Here is a 20,788-nt window from a genome sequence, read left to right on the forward strand (position 1 = left end):
TTACATACTATCAAGCACTGATAACATTTTCCACAATGAACCAAAATCCAACATTGAAAGTATGTCAGGGACATTTCCTCTCTCGCCCTCTTAACATTGTTGGCCAATTATGTGCCCAGCATTTATGTTCATTTAGTGCCAGGAAATATCTCCTTGCACCATTCATAACCAAGAGGGAGGTTTTGGGAAAACCTCCTGCTTGCACCTTCAGCAGCAATTGGGAGTAGATAAGTAGTTCTGGGAAATTCATTCATTCTTTCATTCCTGTCAACCATAGGATAGAAAGAAGGAGTCTGATAGATGTAGTCCTCCAGTCTTGTAGATGCAGGAGACTAGAATACAGTGCTGGTAGACTCGTCCATGCCTACAAGTTATTCAGACACACAGAAGGTTTTAGCTTATTGTTCATTCTTGGGGTATGGGCCAGCTTTTGTTGCCCATTGATCATCTGCCCTCAAGAAGGTGGTGGTGAGCCACCCTCTTGAACCGCTGCAATCTGTGTGGTGCAGGTACAGGTACACCCACAGTGCTGTTAGAGAGTAATTTGCCTTTCGTCGAGTGGTTTGGGACAACTCAATGGCCTGCTTGGCTAATTCAGAGGACAGTTCAGAATCAACACTCAGGCCAGACCTGGTACGGATGGCAGATTGCGTAAGTGAACCAGATGGTTTTTTACAACAATCCAGTAATTTCATGGTCATTATTAATAAGTCTAGCTTTTTACTCTGCATTTAATTGAATTCCTCCATATAATGGGATTGGAGTGTTTCAACTTATGTCTCCAGAGCATTAATCTAGGCCTTTGGGTTACCAGTCTATGGTGGCACAGTGGTTAGCTCTGTTGCCTCACAGCGGCAGCATCGATTCCAATCTTGTGTGGAGTTTGCACTTTCTTCCCATGTCTGCATGGGTTTCCTCCGGGTGCTCCGGTTTCTTCCCACAGTCTACAGATGTGCAGATTCGGCGGCTTTGGATTGGCGGTACAAAATTGTCCCTGTGTATCCAAAGGCTAGTTGAAGTTACGGTGATAGGGCAGGGATGGTGCTTAGATGGGATGCTCTTTCAGAGGGTTGGTACAGACCCGAAGAGCCAAATGGCCTCCTTCTGCACTACAGAGAATCTCTGATTCCATGATTACCACTATGCTACCATGATGGACAAATCACAATAGACAAACCACACACTGAACCTGTCTTTATTTTAAGATAGATGGATAGAACTTGTTTTTTTTAGCGTTGTCAGTTGAAAGTGCCATGTCACACAATTATTCTCTGCCTTCCTTTTGTGTAGATAATTCCCACCTCCTCGCAGTTCAACCAGACCTCACAGCTGCTGCCGCCATGTACAGAGGCCCAATGTATGCCTTGCACGATATCTCGGACAAGATCCCAATGACTAACTCGCCACTGCTTGATCCTTTGCCCAACCTTAAAATTAAGGTGTACAACTCCCCCTGCAGTGTTACGCCCCAGGCTGAGGCGGGGGACCTGGCATCGAAGCTCTCCCCACAGCTCACGGAGTCGCTGCTTGACAACGAGGCCCAGAACGTCAAGAACCAGAGTCCAGCTCTGCAGAAGGATCCGTCATGCAGTGCTTTTGGGAGTTTCAACATCCTAGGAGGACATCTCATTGTACCCAACTCAGGTAAACCTCAGCCGTACCGATGACCCTCCTCGACTTTCTTCTGGGTGGAAGAAAATTCTAGCTCGACAGTTATTTTAGTTTTCATCATTGATGGAGGGGACGGGTTGCTGAATGTTCTGAATTTGTTAAGAAACCTGAATGTTTGTTTGTCGACCGGAATTAAACTGAAACTTCATTCTGAATGCTGAAAGCTCATTCACCTCTCAACAGGTTTTATATCGCAGGTAGACTTGCTTGAAACTTGACTACACCAATTAGTTTAAGTAGACTCTCCAAGGGGGAAATACCTCAATGGCAATCAAACCCGAGGTTGCTTATCTTTACCTCACTTTGAAAACGTTCTCAGTCAAGGCCTCTTAACCCCCCCTCCCCCCACCAAATTCAACCAAGTGGCTGAAATAGTTGGCACAGTTGTCTCCAGGCCAGGTCATGGCTTGGTTTGTGCAGTATTATGGAACATGCTGAAGACATGAAAGGTTCTTTCTCCTTTCTATATCTCCAACGTGCTAATACTCTTTGTAGTGGGGGGTGGGTGGGGAAGATTAGGATGATTTCTGTGGCTTTCAGATGAGGGATGTCAATGTTGAAGGAATCAAACACTTCTCTTCTGTGTGCCCATTGTCGATATCCAGGACACACTAATTGGGCTAAACGACCTGTATCTCCTGTATATTCTATGTCATACTGAGCATTTCACAGAGTCACCAAAACTTTACCATGCAGAAAGAAGGCCCTGCGGCCCATCCAGTCCGCACTGGCTCTCTGAAAGAACATTCTACCTAGTCCCACTCCCCTGCCTTATCCCCGTAACCTTGCACGTTATTTACTGTCAGACGTCAATCCAAATCCTCTTTTAGTAGCCCGTTCAAACCTGCCTCCACCACCCTCCTCAGGAAGTTTCTTCCAGTTTTCAACCACCCTGTGGGTGAAAATCTATTTCCTCACATCACTTTCACTCCTTTTGACAATGATTTTGAATTTGCGCCCTGTAGTTCCTGATGCTCGTTTGAATGTTGTATACCGTTCCCCTTCACATAATCCTCAAATTCCTTCCTAATAAACTGAGTGCTGTTATCATTGACAATCTGTTCCGGTCTTCCAAATCTGTCAAATATTTCATCTAGTGTCTTAATTGTCCGCTAAGTTGTCATTGATTTCATTATCACACCTTCCGGCCATTTCAAGCACGTGCCCACAATCACAAAGAACATGTGACCCTCCAGTGGACCAGCATAATCGATGTATGTCTCTGCCATGGCTGAGTCGACCATTCCCACAGGTGTAATGGTTGTAATGGTGGAGTGTACATTAGTTTTGCACAAGATTGGCATTGCCAACAGGACTGACAATGCCCAGCTTTCTCTTCAATTTGAGCATCTGATCCTGGCCACCAAAAATAACTGCGTGCCAATTCCTTCATCCTCAACACACCAGGATGTCCCTCATGCAGTTGGTCAAGGACTCTACTACACAAAAACAGAGGAATAATCACACCGATTTCCCCCCAATAGAACTTCATTCTATAATGTCAACTCAAATCTTCCTGTGATGTACGGCTTGCGGTCTGGATTTCTCCTATGAATGCCTGACAGCGTCCTGTTTTTGACCAAGTCCATCACCTTACCCATCACTGGATCAGTTCTTGTATATCTTTGAGCTTGAGATGAAGTCACAGGTACATTATCCTTGAGTGGGAATACAAAATATTGGCATTTCTTTCTTCTGGGTCCTGCTTGACTTGGAATGGCAATCGTGATAAAGCTTCAGCATTTGCAAGCTGCTCTGACTTACAATATTGGCTATCATACGTATGTGCCGACAATATCAATGACCATCTTTGCAATCTACTTGCTGCCAAAGAAGTTATACCTTTATACGGTTGTAGTTAAGGGTCGATGATCCGTCAAAAGAATCCGTCTAAAGGTAATGGTGGAAAATTCTTATACCGAAGACTATGCTCAAAACTTCTTTTTCTTGCTGAGCGTAATTCATTCTGCATGAGTAAGAGTGCGTGAAGCAAATTCTACTGGTTGTTCCTCTCCTGAAAGCATAATGTGCGAGACAACTGCACCCATAGGGTGAGGCATCGCAAGATAATCGTAACTTCATCTTGGGATCAGAACGAACCAACAGCTCTGACATGAGTAAAGATTCTGTCGTTTCATTGTATTCATTCTCACTTTCTTCTGAACAGTACTCTGCCTGTTTGACACGTAGCCACATGTGTAAAGGCTTCAATCATGTTGCTAAATTCGACACACATTTGCCATAATAATTGATCAATCCTAAAAACTGACTTAATTGTGTCACATTTTGAGGATGTGGTGCTTCTAAGATTGCCGACATTTTCATCGGTTCTTTGTGTAAATGGTCTTTGTTGATGATATGACCAAGGTTATTTATGGATGACTTGAAAAAGTCACACTTTTCCTTCTTAACTCTCAGCTTGTGACTCTGTAACCACTTAGGGTAACTTCCAAATTCTTCTCCAAGTGTTCCCCTTCACTTGAACCAGTGATGAGTATGTTATCCAAATAACATTGCATTCCATTCAACCCACTTAGAATTTGATCCATGGATCTTTGAAAAAAAGCAGGTGTAGATGTTGGGTAAAATTCTACCCCTTGCGCCGCCGGTAACGGGCTTCCCGATGAGGCGGAGAATCCACCGGTATTTGTTTCTGATGCGTCGGCCTCAGGCTGGCGCCAGGATTGAGGTTTGCATCCTCTCGCTGGGCTGGGAACCATATTCTCCGGGCCCACGCGATTCTCTGGTCCTCTGGGCCAGGAGTTACGTGGCCCTGAGACGGTAGTCCTGCGGTGAAACAAAGGGGTAACTCTTTAAGGGAGTTGCCCCAAAAGTCCATCCAACGGCCACCTTCCACCCCCCCCCATTATGCAAGACCTGCCCAACCCACCCCGAATAGAACCCCCCCCCCCCAAAGCTCCCCCACAGAAACTCCCTAAATAAAGAGACCACCCCGGGACACCCTAATTAAAGGAATCGCCAGAGACCTCTTACTTAAAGGGACCCCCCCCCTCAGAGATCCTCTAAATAAAGAAACCCCCACACAGAGACCCCCTAAATAAGGAGAAACCCTGCACAGAAAAAAGACCACTGTCAGGGAGCCCCCCCAGAAAAGAGACCCGTGTCAGGGAGCCCCCCAGAAGAGAGCAGTCCAGACAGAGGCAATGAAAAAAAATCACTGCTTTAACACTCACCTGGGCAGTACACCTGACACAGGAAGCACCACCTGTCAATTCCTGGAAAGAGAAAACCAGTCAGCTGGGTTTAAACCCCCTTCAGATCTTTGAGCTGCAAGCCATTCATTCATTTCTTTTTGATATTGATTTTATTAGGCTGTGATTGACAGCTTCCAAACAGACAGCTGTCAGCATTGTTCCCTTCATTTCCCTTCACGATTGAGTAACTCTGAAGGGCTCTAACCGCAATGTTTATAAACATCAACCACTTCAAACAGTTTTTTTTAAAATTTAGAATATCCAATTTGTTTTTTTCCAATTAAGGGATAATTTAGCATGGCCAATCCACCTACCCTGCACATCTTTGGATTGTGGGGGCGAAACCCACGCAAACACGGGGAGAATGTGCAAACTCCACACGGACAGTAACCCAGAGCCGGGATCGAACCTGGGATCTCGGCGCCGTGAGGGAGCAGGGCTAACCCATTGTGCCACTGTGCTGCCCTCAAACAGAGTTAAGTGCTGTCAATATCCAGCTGACCACTTCAAAATCACTCAAGCGCGAAGGGAAGTGATTAGAAAGCATCTAATTCTGTTTGAAGTGGTCCAGGACCTGTCAATCCAATACCTGACATTGCTTGTGTCAAGTGTTGTGCCAAATTCACAATATCTGGCTAATCTTCTTAAAGACGCTCTAAACTGTAAAATGGTTTCACCTTCTCCCTGTCTACATCGGTGGAATAGCAGCCTTTCTGCAATCAATAATGGTTTGGGAGAGAACTGTCCCTCTAAAATTTTAATGAATTAATTGAAGGTTTTGTTCTGTAGCAGCATAAACGTTCTACGGCCAAATGAGCTGAGAAATGTTGTGACCTTTAGGTCCTCTGGTGTCTGATCAGTTGTTAAAAACAATTGGAATCTTTCTTCATTGAATTCCATGTTTCATAATCCTCATCAAACACATCTGTTTTTCCCAACATTTCTGGATCCAAGCTTCTAGGGTCTACACGTCCTTCCGACTGTGTTGGAATGTCTGATACTAACATTCCCTTGAACAAGCAATGAGGAATTCTTTCCCCTTTTTGCCTGAGTATATTCTGACATTTGAACAAGCAGTGGCAGGTGCAGAGTCGGCAGACTTTGAAATCCTCGTTCCCTACAGCCTGTGTAGCTTAGCCAAGCGCGCGGTCCTTACAGATCAGACCCCACTCACTCCAACGCAAGCAAGAGTTCCCGACTGTCAGCCTTGTTACTCAAAATTGCTGTTGAAAACATTTGTTAAACCTTCATAGAACATAGAACAGTACAGCACAGAACAGGCCCTTCGGCCCTCGATGTTGTGTCGAGCCTTTTCCGAAACCAAGATCAAGCTATCCCACTCCCTGTCATTCTGGTGTGCTCCATGTGCCTATCCAATAACCGCTTGAAAGTTCCTAAGTGTCCGATCCACTATCACAGCAGGCAGTCCGTTCCACACCCTAACCACTCTGAGTAAAGAACCTACCTCGGACATCCCTCCTGTATCTCCCACCCTGAACCTTATAGTTATGTCCCCTTGTAACAGCTACATCCACCCGAAGAAATAGTCTCTGAATGTCCACTCTATCTATCCCCCTCATCATCTTACAATCCTCTATTAAGTCGCCTCTCATCCTCCTCCGCTCCAAAGAGAAAAGCCCTAGCTCCCTCAACCTTTCCGCATAAGACCTATCCTCCAAACCATGCAGCATCCTGGTAAATCTCCTTTGCACCCTTTCCAATGCTTCCACATCCTTACTATAGTGAGGTGACCAGAACTACACACAATACTCCAAATGTGGTCGCACCAGGGTCATGTACAGTTGCAGCATAACCCCACGGCTCTTAAACTCAAGCCCCCTTTTAATAAATGCTAACACACTATAGGCCTTCTTCATGGCTCTATCCACTTGAGTGGCAACCTTCAGAGATCTGTGGACATGAACCCCAAGATCTCTCTGTTCCTCCACATTCCTCAGAACCCTGCCGTTAACCCTGTAATCCGCATTCAAATTTTTCCTACCAAAATGAATCACCTCGCACTTATCAGGGTTAAACTCCATCTGCCATTTTTCGGCCCAGCTCTGCATCCTATCAATGTCTCTTTGCAGCCTACAACAGCCCTCCACCTCACCCACTACTCCACCAATCTTGGTGTCATCAGCAAATTTACTGACCCATCCTTCAGCTCCCTCCTCCAAGTCATTGATAAAAATCACAAATAGCAGAGAACCCAGCACTGATCCCTGTGGTAAACCGCTGGTAATTGGTCTCCAGTCTGAAAAATGTCCATCCTCCACCACCCTCTGTCTTCTATGTGATAGCCAGTTACTTATCCAATTGGCCAAATTTCCCTCTATCCCACACCTCCTTACTTTCTTCATGAGCCGACCATGGGGAACCTTATCAAATGCCTTACTAAAATCCATGTATACGACATCAACTGCTCTACCTTCATCTACACACTTAGTTACCTCCTCAAAGAATTCAATCAAATTTGTGAGGCAAGACTTGCCCTTCACGAATCCGTGTTGACTATCCCGGATTAAGCTGCATCTTTCCAAATGGTCATAAATTCTATTCTTCAGGACCTTTTCCATTAACTTACCGACCACCGAAGTAAGACTAACCAGCCTATAATTTTCAGGGTCATTCCTATTCCCTTTCTTGAACAGAGGAACAACATTCGCCACTCAAGTCCTCTGGCACTATCCCCGTGGATGGTGAGAACCCAAAGGTCAAAGCCGAAGGCTCTGCAATCTCATCCCTTGCCTCCCAAAGAATCTTAGGTTATATCCCATCTGGCCCAGGGGACTTGTCGACCCTAAGGTTTTTCAAAATTGATAATACATCCTTCCTCAGAACATCTACCTCCTCCAGCCTACTCACCTGTATCACCGAAAATATCTCATCGCCGAAAATATGGCCCCTCTCCTTGGTGAACACTGAAGAAAAGTATTCATTCAGCACCTCTCCTATCTCTTTTGACTCCATGCACAAGTTCCCACTACTGTCCTTCACATCCGGGTCAGGCATCCCAACGCCTGTGTGTTCGCGGGTCTGGACCTGAGAATCCTCCGTTGCTCCTGATGCTGTCCCACAGTTAGCCGACAAGAATCTTCTTCCCAGCAATTCTTTTTCTGCCTCAATCCTCCTCGCCAGCTTTCTCTCCTGTTATATTTAATTGTTGCTGCAAAGATAAAAGGTATGGAGGTGCCGACATCTCTGGGTTCTTGTATAACACGATGAGAGGTTGATTAAGGGTCTTGCTCATACAATCAAAAATGAGTGAGCGTTTGGAGTTATTAGAACAAGAAAATGCAAGATTTAAGAGTAAGATAGATAGTCTGAACCTCGTGAAAAATGGGCTATGATATGAAAAAAATTAACTATTGGTGGAAAATGCTGGATTTAAACTAGAGATAGCAAAACTCTTAAAAACTCATTTTGGTACATTCACACAAAAGTAACTGGAAAATGCTTTTTCCGTGTCTCTCGAAATGTCCTTGAACAAGTAGAAGCAAAAACCTCAAGATAAAAGTGACTTCAGATTTACAAAATTTAAAGTAATTTCAACAAGGGCCTTTGCTGAAATGTTTATTCTCCGACGGCTGTAAGTTTCTCGAATGCATTAGGCAGATCACATTCTTAAGGGAATCCTTATCTGGGTTTAGCCCCTTACTTCGTTTCATTGGTTCTAATTCTCAGCTGAGACCCCCTTGATTCGTTCAGTAAAGTGTCAGTCAATTAACAGGCGATTGGTTTATTAGACATTAATCAATCACCCCAAATTAATTAACCATCCCATGACTTTTGTCCCACGTTCAAACTCCCTAAGTCACGTCTGGTCTCAGCTATGATATTGTTTCAATCTTGTCAAATGTATCTTTCATATCAGATCATATCAGAGCTTGTAGTACATTATTTGCAACATTTGAAAAGCCATGGACAGTATTAAAACAATTATAACTTACTCATATTTCTACAAGTTCAGTAATTTTCAAGAATCATTTTAGCTAGTATCTTAAAGGACCCCCCTCTATAATTGCTGAACCCAACAAATGGCCATTGTCCACTAAATGCCCTCCCACAGATATTTGATTCACTTGGGCCAGCTCACTCACCAGAAGCAGGTAAAATGTTGCCAGCTCTCTTTTTGGACCAGAAACATATTGCTGTGGGAAATTTTCTTGAACACACCCCAGGAACTTTTGCCCTTCTTATTCTTTTGCACTATTCCTATCCCAGTCTATATTTGGATAATTGAAGTTCCCCATTATCCATACTCTATCATTTTTGCATCACTCTGTAATTTCTTTGCAGATTTGTTTCTCTACATCTCTTCTGCTAGTTGGTGGTCTGTATACAACACCCAACAATCTCAACCTTTTTCAACCCTTACCTCTAGCCAGAAAGATTCCGTCCTTGCCTCCTCTGGGACATCCTTTCTCTCCTGTACTGTAATACCATTTTCAATCAATATTTCCCTGCACCCCACCCCAACCCCAGTTTCTTCCTTTCCTGTCTGTCTCTCCTTATACCCAAGCATATTCTTTGAGCCAGGCCCAAGGTTCTTGTAGCTCAACCATGTTCCAGTTCTAGTTTTATTTGCTTGACCCTAATTCAGGAAACTTTGTCATGATGGAAGTCTCTGTGTTTCTCTGACTATTATGGGTTGCCGAAGTTGGGATGGGGTGGTGGTGGAGCTGAACAGTGATGGAATAAAAGATTAATGGAACAGCCTCTGAGAGAAAGAAGACTTCCTCTGGAGTTTCCTCACAAGTGTAATTTTTTTCCACTTCCACATAATGCTTTGATTACTTTGATTTGATTTATTGTCACATGTACCGATGTACGGTGAAAAGTTTTTTCTGTGGCCGAGGGAACGTACACAGTACATACATAGTAGACAAAAGAATAATCAACAGAGAACATTGACAAATGATACATCGACAAACAGTGATTGGTTACAGTGCGGAACAAGGGTCCAAACAAAGCAAATACATGAGCAAGAGCACCATAGGGCGTCGTGAATAGTGTTCATACAGGGAACAGATCAGTCCAAGGGGGTGTCATTAAGGAGTCTTGTAGCTGTGGGGCAGAAGCTCTTCCTATGTCTGGATGTGCGAGTCATCAGACTTCTGTATCTTCTGCCTGATGGAAGGGTCTGGAAGAAGGCAATGCCTGGGTGGGAGGGGTCTCTGATAATGCTGCCAGCCTTCCTGAGGCAGCGGGAGGTGTAGACAGAATCAATGTGGGGGTGGCAAGCTTGTGTGATGCGTTGGGCTGAGTTCACCACACTCTGCAGTTTCTTGCGATCTTGGGCCAAGCAGTTGCCATACCAGGCTGTGATGCAGCCGGGTAGGATGCTCTCTATCGCACATCTGTAGAAGACCGATTCCTCTCTTCCCCAAGGTTGTTAACTTTATCCCAAGTTATCAACAGCTTTATGTCAGAGTCTCTACGAGGTACTGGATTAGGAATCATGGAAGATGTTTACAGTTTGAAGATGCTTTTCCCTGAATCCCCGAGGCTCAAGCGATGATGCACTGACAGAACAGCCCCTTGTGCAGATTCACTATTCAGGCCTACATGTCTGATCTTAAACTAGGCCCACTGACACAATTCAAGGTTAGTCCTTGGAGGATGCTGTTCGACAAAGTTTGAATCTGTCACGTTGACAAGGATATCAGTTGGTTGAACGAATAGTTAGCCATTTTGATCACACTTCTTTCTTAGTAACCTGTATTGCTAATCTTTTAACTCCCCAGCATGCTGTTTTTTTTATGGTTCACAATCGTGGTGTTCTTGCAAAGGTTTAAGTGTATTTCTATAGTTTGCCTTGAGGCTGAGCAGCTCCTTTCCTGTGACCGCCGTCTCTACCTCACACCTTCCGTCACTGACTGATTCTGAGGCCACAGCAGGTTGGAAATGGGTGTCAGAGAAAGTCAGCGAGGAAAACAAAGGGAGGATGTGTGCAACGCAGTAAAGTTCATATCCCAAAACTGTGGAGTCAATTAGTGAGAGAATGAACTTGCATTCATAGGGCACATCTCACAATCTCAGACCATCCCCCAGCGCTTTACGCCCAGTGAAGTACTTTTGGAAGTGCAGTGACTGTTTCAATGTAGGGAATGTGGCAATCAATTTGCGCACAGCAAGTTCTCAGATGAGAGCTCTAATCTAATAACCAGAAATTCAGTTTTTCAGTGATGTTGCCTGAGGGATGAATGTTGGCCAGGAGAATGGTGAGAATTATTCCAAGTAATGCCAGGAAAGCTTTTTTGTCAGCTTGATGAAGGCAGACGGGGCCTCAATTTAAAGTCTCATCGATAGACGGCATCTCCACCAGAGCGGTACCCACTCAGTGCATCCCCAATCATTGTGAGCTTTTTGTTTTTGTCTTTCATTTTGTGCTGTGTGTGACCTAGATTTTCTGCCGCAAACTTGCCTTCCAAACAATAAATCAGCAAGACCTCCGAAACCCACTGTCAAATTAAAATGTGATGATATTGAGTTCTGCTCAGAATAAAAATTGGCCACTTTGCAATTTGTACCAATACTCTGTTTTGCCTGTGTCACTGAGTGCGAAACAGGCAGCGGGATTTAAATGTCTTTTTCTCTTTGCAAAGTAAAGATTGCAGATTTACCTCCTTCTCACAACCCAGTGTTTAGATTGTGTGCTCTGTCAATCCTAGGAGTGAGCCTTTTGGTGCCAGCGGGAGCCATTCCCCCAGGAAGAGCCTATGAAATGTATGTGACAGTCCATCGGAAAGACAACATGAGGTAACGGCACCGATCAAAATTAACTTGATTCTTTTCGAAAATACCCCTCATGAGCATGCCACATGTTTTTGTAAGAATGCACGCCTCTGTCCTATATAACTACATACTGCTTCCTTCAGACTGCCCAGGTTTGGGGAATAATATTTGGAGGCTCATACCCTTTGACCGGCTCACTGTCTGTGTTTATATTTGTATTGGTTGAGTCGGGGTCCACGCACTGATTCACAGAGGGATGAGCTTCATCTTCATCAGCAGCTGAGAAACTCTTCAGAAATCTTCCCTTTTTTCCCCCCGCACTTTTTCTGGTCCCTCCTCCGTCAACTTCCTTTCCTCCCCTCCCCGATGGGATTTTAACATTTATTTTCTCTTTCCTGCTCGCACTGCAAGAGCAGCTCAGAGGCTGAGAATCCTGCGGCAAGGAACCCATCTCCTGACTCCCCGAAACCTCTCCCCCATCTGCAAGGCACAAACAAGTCTGTAACGTTCAGGGGACTGAGAGTTACAACTGACCCAACTTTACTGCAAATCCAACAGCTTTAGTAACAAAAAGCTTCAAACTTAGAGTTACAAAACAATTTAAAATGCAAACACAGATAGTCAGTCTCTGTTGACTGCAGGTTGACTGAACCCAACCTGATGGGGGTGAATCTGCTTTTAGCGGGCATTCTCTCCTTGGAGGCCTCTCTCCGACAGTGCTGTCTTGAAGAGGGCTCATAGACTCCTTTTATCCTTTGTCTGCCCAGCAACTGCCCTTATGTCGACCCTCCTGAACTCCTTGATTGGTTTCTGGAACACCTGATCAAACTTTGACGAGAAACAATCACAGAATCCCTACCATGCAGCAGGAGGCCATTCGACCCATCGAGTCTGCACCCAACTCTCTGAAAGAGAACCCTACCTAGGCCCACTACCCACCCCATCCCCATAACCCCACCTAACCTTTGGACACTAAAGGGCAATTTAGCATGGCCAATCTACCTGGCCTGCACAGCTACGGACTGCGGGAGGAAACCGGAGCACCCGGAGAAAACCCTCGCAGAGACTGGGAGAACATGCAGACTCCACATTGACAGTCACCCAAGGCCTGGATCGAACCCGGGTCCCTGGCGCTGTGAGGCAGCAGTGTTAACCATTGTGCCACCGTGCGGCCGACATTGGTCCACATAAAGCTGCTCTAAGTCCAAGTAACCATACGTGGTTGGAGTTCCCCTCATATTCCTCCTGTACATGATCATTTAACAACACTTGCCTTTTGTCTTCATCCCACGGGAGATTGTGCAACGAACTCCCTCTAGGTCATGAGTCAAAACACGTATCAAAGGTCAATCGAGAAATCACAATCATAGCGGTTCTTTGGAAAAGAGAGTTTTGTGAGCCACAACATATTTCCAAGAATTGTAACATGTTTCAAGAATTGTCAGTTTATTTCAACAGCTCCTTTCCAATAAATGTAAGCATATCTTTACTAATCACTTACCTGGGTGAGTGCAGCTGTAATAATACTCAAAAAAGCTCCTCACCAGCCAGGACAAAGCAGACCTCTTGACTGGCACCCCATCGACCACCCCACCAATCTAGAAAGACATCGGCAGCACCGCATGGGAACGCCACCACGAGCAATGGCTTCCAAGTTCCACACTGTCCTGACCTGGAAATATATCGCTGTTCCTTCATTGTCACTGGATCAAATTCCTGGAACACCCTCCCTAACAGCATTGTGGGTGTATCTACACCACAAGGATTGCAGTGGTTGAAGAAGGTAGCTCCCACATCCTCTTCAAGGATAATTAGGGATGGGCAATAAAGCTAGCCTAGCCAGCAAAGCTCACAGTCTAATCAACAAATAAAAATAAACTCTTTAGTCTTCATGTTCCTCACTTTCCTTCAAACCGTGGGCTGGATTCTCCATTGATGCCAATGGAGCATGTGTGGTCTTTTACGACCAAAACTTCTGCGTGAAACCCTCACCAATTTCGATGAGGGGCTAGTAGCAGCGCCGGGTGAAACTCCCAGCTCCCGCGCCAAAAATGGCCGTAGAATGACCGCACATGCGCACGGTTGCGCCGTACAACATGGCACCGGCCGTGCGCGGACCCGACCTGCCGTCTGTGATCCCACAGCCCACACCCTGGTCACCCACTGGCCACCTCCCACCAGTCCCCCCCAGCCTCATGGAAGCCCCCCAACTCCCCACCCCCGCCGGTCAGCAGCAGGGATCCCGGCCGAGTGTGGTGGCTCTGGACAGCCGCCACGCCGGGTTCCCACCGGCTGAGACCACACGTGTCCCGCACTGTCGATTCTCCGCCTGATCACCGATTACGATAGCGCCGTTGGGCAGCGGAGCATCCCGCCCCATCTTTGTGTTACCTGCACTTTTCCCATCGCCCCTGTACTGTTGCTGTAAATTTGACGTAAAGTATCTGAGCTGTTGGAAGGAGGAGAGGACTGAGGTCACAAAGACCCAGTATAAGAGCATTTATGTATATGCGCTTAGAACACTCAGAATTATCCACGAACACATGAGGATTTCTGTCATTTTTGCACTAATGTTACACCGGCCCATCAGGCAAACTGCTTGAAAATATTCCCAGTGGGCATTTCTTTTCACATTTGTTCCTGGCGTCACAGGGGCTGGTTTAGCACAGTGGGCTAAACAGCTGGCTTGCAATGCAGAACAATGCCAGCAGTGGGGGTTCAATTCCCATACGGCCTCCCCGAACAGGCGCCGGAGTGTGGTGACTCGGGGCTTTTCACAGTAACTTCATTGAAGCCTACTCGTGACAATAAGCGATTATTATTATTATTTATTACAATGCCACATCATCCGAAGTTGGACAAAACAAGTAGCTCATTAAATCACCTTACATCCACCACCTTAACATTCACTCCCTCCACCACCAATGAAGCAGTGTGTCCCATCTACAAGATTCGCTGCACCAACTCAACAAGACTGCTTCGACAGCAACATACGAACCCGTGACCTCCACCACCTTGAAGAACAAGGGCAGCAGAAACAGGGCAATACCATTGTATTCAGGTCCGTCTCCAAGTCACTCACCATCCTCAATTGGAGACACATATAGCAGCTGTTCCTTCATCTTTGCTTGATCAAAGGTCTGGAAGTCCACAGCTAACTGCAGTGTGGGAGCCTCTTCACCACAACAATTCAAAGATGGTGGCCTACCACCACCTCTAAAAGGGACAGAGGGATGGTCGCTGAATAATCATAATAATAATAATAATCGCTGCATTGCCAGTGATGTCCATTTCCCGTGAATTTTCCGTTGAGTTGATCTCCTGATTGAAGAGCAATGAGGTGAATTCTGTCCCAATTTCCTGACACACATTCTCCACAGGAACCAACATTGAGAAAAAGTTGATCCTGATGTCTGCAATGAGGAAATAAGGAATTGACAAATGGATGTAGATAGGTTAGGTGAGTGGGCCAAAATTTGGCAGATGGAGTTTAACGTGGATAAGTGCGAGGTTATCCATCTTGGTCGGAAAAATGGAAAGGCAACATTTTATCTAAATGGAGAGAAACTTCAGAGTGCTTCGGTGCAGAGGGATCTGGGCATCCTTGTGCATGGATTGCAGAAGGCCAGTATGCAGGTACAGCAGGTGATAAGGAAGGCAAATGGAATTCTGACCTTTATTGCCAATGAAATAGAATATAAAAGTAGGGGAGTGTTACTGCAACTGTACAAGGCATTGGTGATGCCGCACCCGGAGTCTTGTGTGCAGTTTTGATCCCTTTATTTGAGGAGGGATGTAGTTGCATTGGAGACAGATCAGAGGATGTTCACTAGATTGATTCCAGAGATGGGGAGGTGTCTTGTGAAGAGAAATTGAGTGGTTTAGACCTATACTCTTTCGAGTGTAGAACAATTAGGAAAATCAAATTGAGGCAGATAAGATGATCAAGGATGTGATTCAGCGGACAGAAGTTGAAGTCCACTTTTGGGCCCGGTTGACAGGGTTTCTCGGTGGCAGCCGTGCTGAGATTCACACCACTATTCAACGGCACTTTGCCGTTACTTTTGAACTTGGGAGTTTCTCCCGCGCCATTTTGAATTGTAGGCCCGATCTTTCCCCCTTATTTCAGCCCCCCCTCCCGCTTTATTGAGCCCCCCTTCACCCCCCCCCCCCCCATTCTCCCCAGTCTTCTCTAGGCCCCAATTGGCAAAGTCCTCCCTGGGCCCAACTCCCGGCAGTGCCAACCTGGCACCTGAGCACCCTGGTTGGGCAACTGGGCATCTTGGAAGTTACCCTGGCAGTGCCAAGGTGCCCCGGTGCTGGGGAGTGCCAAGGTTCTACCCTGCCCTGTCCCCGACCACCCGGGGCCTCCAATGGCCTGCGAGACCCCTTGAGGTGCCATTATGCCTGGTCCGTGTTTGTGTAGACCTGTACTGAATGGGTGAATGTGGCATTTGGATATTTAAATGCGCCGAGCGCAGCAAGTTGGGTGACTCGCGATCAACACGGCGCTTGGAGCAGATCCCGATTTGGGGCTCTCCCGAGATTCACGGCGTCAGGCACAATGCGATCACTGAATCGCGCTTGGAGCAGATCCCGATTTGGGGCTCTCCCGAGATTCACGGCGTCAGGCACAACGCGATCACTGAATCGCGCCCAAAAGGAATTGCCAAAGTGGGCGAAGATGCTTCCTCTTTTGGGGCAATCTGGAACAAGAGGTCATCGCTTTTGGAGAAGGGGTAGCAGATTTAAAACGGAGACGAGGAGAAATTACTTCTCGCAAAGGGCGGTGAATCTGTGGAATTCACTACCTCAGACTGCGGTGGATTCTGGGACATTGAGTACATTTAAGGAGGAGGTGGACAGATGTTTAATTAGTTGACGGGTGATGGAGAACGGGGAGGAAAGTGGAGTTGAGGACGAGAGGAGATCAGCCATGATGATAGTGAATGATGGAGCAGGCTCGAGGGGCTGAATTGCCGACTCCTGCACCTAGTTCTTATGTTGTAGCTGGTAAGACGGTCATTTTAAAAGAGAAAATGCAATAAGCAGGCCTGATAGAGACACCAGGTAATATCCAGGACTTCCCTTCGTGGTATTTGGGCATCTCTCGGTTGTTCCCTTCAAGCTACCTCTGAGCACAATCTCTTCCACACTGCGCAGTGGTTGACTGCAGTTTGCCTTTGGGCTGAATCCATTCCAATTAATGAGCGCGAGAGCATCTGTAATTGAGATGTAACCAGCTTCGCAGTTTACCTGCCTCACTGTGATGACAAGCTTAGGTTTGGAAGCAACACAATTAACATTTCCGATGCTGTTTTAAGAAACAACCTTTAGGTTTTCTTATCCCGTACCCCCGCCCCTCCCCACTGAGCTCGGGAGGATGACTGATACAAAATGGTTTGACATGCACTCGCTGTCTGTCTGTCCAGGCTCGATACTTTGAGCACCACTAATTGGCCACTGGTGAAATATTTCGAATGGGTAAATATGTGCAGTGATTTTTATTTCCTCATCCTTTTATAATGAGGCCCCTAGTCTTTGCCGTAACAATACACCTGCCTGCGACTATAATGGAGATTGATAATACCAGAAATCTCTTACTGGAGACTTTTGGAATGTCAGGAATACGGCGCTCCATATTTAAAAATATCACAGCTGTGATACTAGGGAACTCTGGCTGCTTCTCCAAACATAAACGTGTAATTTATAGAGCAGCTTTTAAGTTGTTACAAAATGTCCAGCGGTGCTTGACGGGTTTATGTCAGACAGAATTGGACCCCAAGCCGCTAAAGGATAGGCTGGGACAGATAACCAAAACGTTCAGCCATGGGGGTAGGTTTTGGAGAGAGAGGTTCAGGGAGGGAATCCCAGAGCTTCGAGTCTGTGCAGCTGAAGACGAGAGTTGTCGGACTTGAGCCGTTTTCAGAGATAAGGTTGAGGAGGGATTTGAAGAAAAGAATGTGGATTTTGAATCTGCAGATGTTCATTTAGGGATGGTACTCAGGCAAGCAACGTTTCTGTGCGTGCCTGCGTGGGTTTCCTCCGGGTGCTGCGGTTTCCTCCCACGGTCCAAAGATGTACAGGTTAGGTGGAGGGTCCAAGCTAAATTGCCCCTTCGCATCCAAATGGTTTGGTGGTGTTACTGGGTTATGAGGTAGGGTGGAGACGTGGGGTTAACTAGAGTGCTCTTTCCAAGGGCCGGTGCAGGCTCGATGGGCTGAATGGCCTCCTTCCGCACTGTAAATTCTATGATTCTACAAACAAGTTGGCCCGTTTATTTAAAATTTAGCGTACCCAATTATTTGTTTCCAATTAAGGGGCAATTTAACGTGGCCAATCCACCTGCTCTGCACACCTTTTGGGTTGTGGGGGTGATACTCACGCAGACACGGGGAGGATGTGGAAACTCCACCCACACAGTGGCCCGGGGCCGGTATCGAACCCAAGTCCCCAGCACCGTGAGGCGGCAGTGCTAACCACTGTGCCACCGTGCCGCCCTAAAAAAAGTGTTTTAAAATTATTTCATGGGATGTGGGTGTGACATTTGATACTCATCCCTAATTGCCCTTGAACTGATCGGTTTGCTACACTATTATAGAGGGTCAATAAGAGTCAACCACACCGCTGAGTCGCATGTGGGCCAGACCCAGGTAAGCATGGCAGATTTCCCTTCCTGAAGAACATTAATGAACCAGATGGATTTTCGTAACAATTGATGATAATTGTCATGGTTACTTTATTACTGAGACAAGCTTTGTCGTCCAAATTATTTAAAAAATCAATCAAATTGAAATTCCACGAGTTGCTACAGTGGGATTTGACCCCGGGACATTAGTCTAGGGGTTGTTGGTCTAGTTATGCTACGACTACTCCACCATCTCCCAATTTACAAATGGGTTTATTCACCTTCCTTTTCAAAGCTATCGAGGGCACTGAATTTCTACGTCACCCCGTTCACTATTTAAAGTGGGGATTTCCGCAAAATTTCTGGCTTCGTTTTTTTTGGAGTAAAGGACAGAAAGTCCGAGGGCCACGGAATTTTCTGCTTCCTGGCAGAGAATTCCCAGGGGATGTTCCCGACCAATGCCTGTCCGCCGATTCACTCTGGCCTCAGTATCCCTGACTCAGTTTCGGCTCGGGCCTAGAGAGGCCCGAACACAGGCTCAGTTTAACTGTGCACGGACAAAGGACGTTGGGAGATCGAGCAGGGTAATTCTGGATCTTGATCATCAAATATTCAGTTCTGAGGAAGTCATACTGGGCTCGAGGCATTAACTCATTTCCTCCCTCCGTGGATGCTTCCTGACCTGCTGAACGTTTCAAGAACTTTCTGTTTTTGCTTCAGATCCCCAACATCCGCAGTATTTTTTGCATTTTCCAAATATTCAGTGTTACATCACAAAATTCTGTGCTGATTAGTAGGCTGTGATTGAAGATTCTGCGATGCTCAGTACAGGGAGGGATAGACGGGCGAATCTCCGGCTGCATTGCGGCCGGTGCAAATCCCACTATGTTGTGAACCTACCTGGAGAGCCCTGAAACGGGATTTGTGTCGGACGCCAAACATTTCACGATGTTCCCGGCCCCTCCTAGTGGACATAATCAGATTCACGGCCAGCGAGCGTGTGAACCTGATCATCATGTATTTAAATAGATTTTAATGAGCGGGAATCGCTACTGGCCTCCACAAACGGAGACTGGGCATGACAACCCCTTGGGGGGAGGGGGTCTTCAACGCCATTGCAGCCCCCGGGTGGTCAGGGACATTGCAGCACAAATCACGCCCCCTTCAAAAAGTGGCAAGATCTCATCGGGAAACCGGCCCGTTTCTCTGAGGAGAAAAACACCAGTTTTCCGACGGAACCTGACACTTTGGGTGTGATTCTTTTGTCGCCTTGTGCTCAAGCGAGAGCACATCGCGGACGGTGAATCCTGGGAGAGCCCTCCAGCGGACTCCCGACAGTCTCCGCCCCTCCAAAGTCCCATGAGGCATTGGAGTTGGAACTCCACCCAAAAGGGGCGGGACTAAATGCCGCTGACAGAATAAGGTCGGAAACCTACTTGCGGCCTACCTGCCTGGGATCCACTGGCCTCCATTGATTCTCTGGCCTCTTCAGGGAGGCTGCAGCCGGGCGCCGATCAGTGCTGGTCCACATGGGCAGCATGGTAGCACAGCATTGTTGCTTCACAGCGCCAGGGTCCCAGGTTCGATTCCCGGCTTGGGTCTGTGAGGAGTTTGCTCATTCTCCCCTGTGTCTGCGTGGGTTTCCTCCAGGTGCTCCGGTTTCCTCCCACAAGTCCCAAAAGATATGCTTGTTAGGCGAATTCTCCCTCTGTGTACCCGAACAGGCGCCAGAGTGTGGCACTGCCAAGGTGCCTGGATTTCACTGCCAAGCCAGCAGGAGCACTGCCTGGGTGCCAGGGTGGCAACGCAAGGGTGCCCAGGTGCCAGGGTGGCACGGCCAAGGGGCAGCAGTCAAGGGGGACCAATCCCATGAAATTAGGGTGCAGGGGGATTTGAAGGACAGGGGAGTGCAGTGCTGATAAGCAGGGGCCTCTGGGAGTTTGGGGGGGGTGACGATTGGAGATCCTGGAAGGGAGGGGCTGCTGTAAGGGGGCTTGTGGGGCTCTGAAGAGGGGGGACAGCCAGGGGCCTCATAGCAGAGTGTCCTCACTTGGGGGGGGGGCTGGGGGGGGGTCGTGCTCATGTGTGTGGAGGACGACATTTCCCTGGGTGGGGGTTAGGGATTGGGACACCCGATCATCTCGCCAGTGCTAAAATAAAATTCCGGGCTGGATTCTTCCGCCCTGCCCGCCGCAAGATCGCCACGGACGAGACGCAGACATTGGAGAAGGCCATTGACCTCGGGGCGGGATTCTCCAGTCGCCGGGCGGACGCGGCCGGAGAATCCCACCCTCTAAATGTGGGCTAAACCGGTGAGAAACTCCCCAGGGCCTGAAAAAATGTCATTGAATAGCGGTGGGAAACAAGCTGGCAGAGTCGGCGGGGAACCCCCTGAAAAGCCCGCCACAAATGAACTTCAAACTTTTTCCAGAGAATCACGGTAGCCATTTTGGGGGAAAAGTCCAGAGTGACCCAATAATCGAGATCTCTGCATTTCTCCAATTCTGCCTCTTGAACATCCCCAATATAAACC

General features: G+C 47.0%; 1 protein-coding gene across 6 annotated transcripts in view; it reads left to right on the plus strand.

Annotated features, from left to right (window-relative positions):
- LOC140408299 (netrin receptor UNC5C-like) overlaps nt 1-20,788 on the plus strand; it is a 452,196-nt gene that overhangs the window by 411,708 nt on the left and 19,700 nt on the right. For all 6 annotated transcript variants that reach the window (XM_072495295.1, XM_072495296.1, XM_072495297.1 and 3 more), the window contains 2 exons: nt 1,291-1,644; nt 11,564-11,651. In XM_072495295.1, coding sequence (XP_072351396.1) covers nt 1,291-1,644; nt 11,564-11,651 — 442 coding nt within the window. The remainder of the gene's footprint in view (nt 1-1,290; nt 1,645-11,563; nt 11,652-20,788) is intronic.

The sequence above is a fragment of the Scyliorhinus torazame genome, chromosome 3 (genome assembly GCF_047496885.1).
Source record: "Scyliorhinus torazame isolate Kashiwa2021f chromosome 3, sScyTor2.1, whole genome shotgun sequence".
Taxonomy (NCBI): Eukaryota; Metazoa; Chordata; class Chondrichthyes; order Carcharhiniformes; family Scyliorhinidae; genus Scyliorhinus; species Scyliorhinus torazame.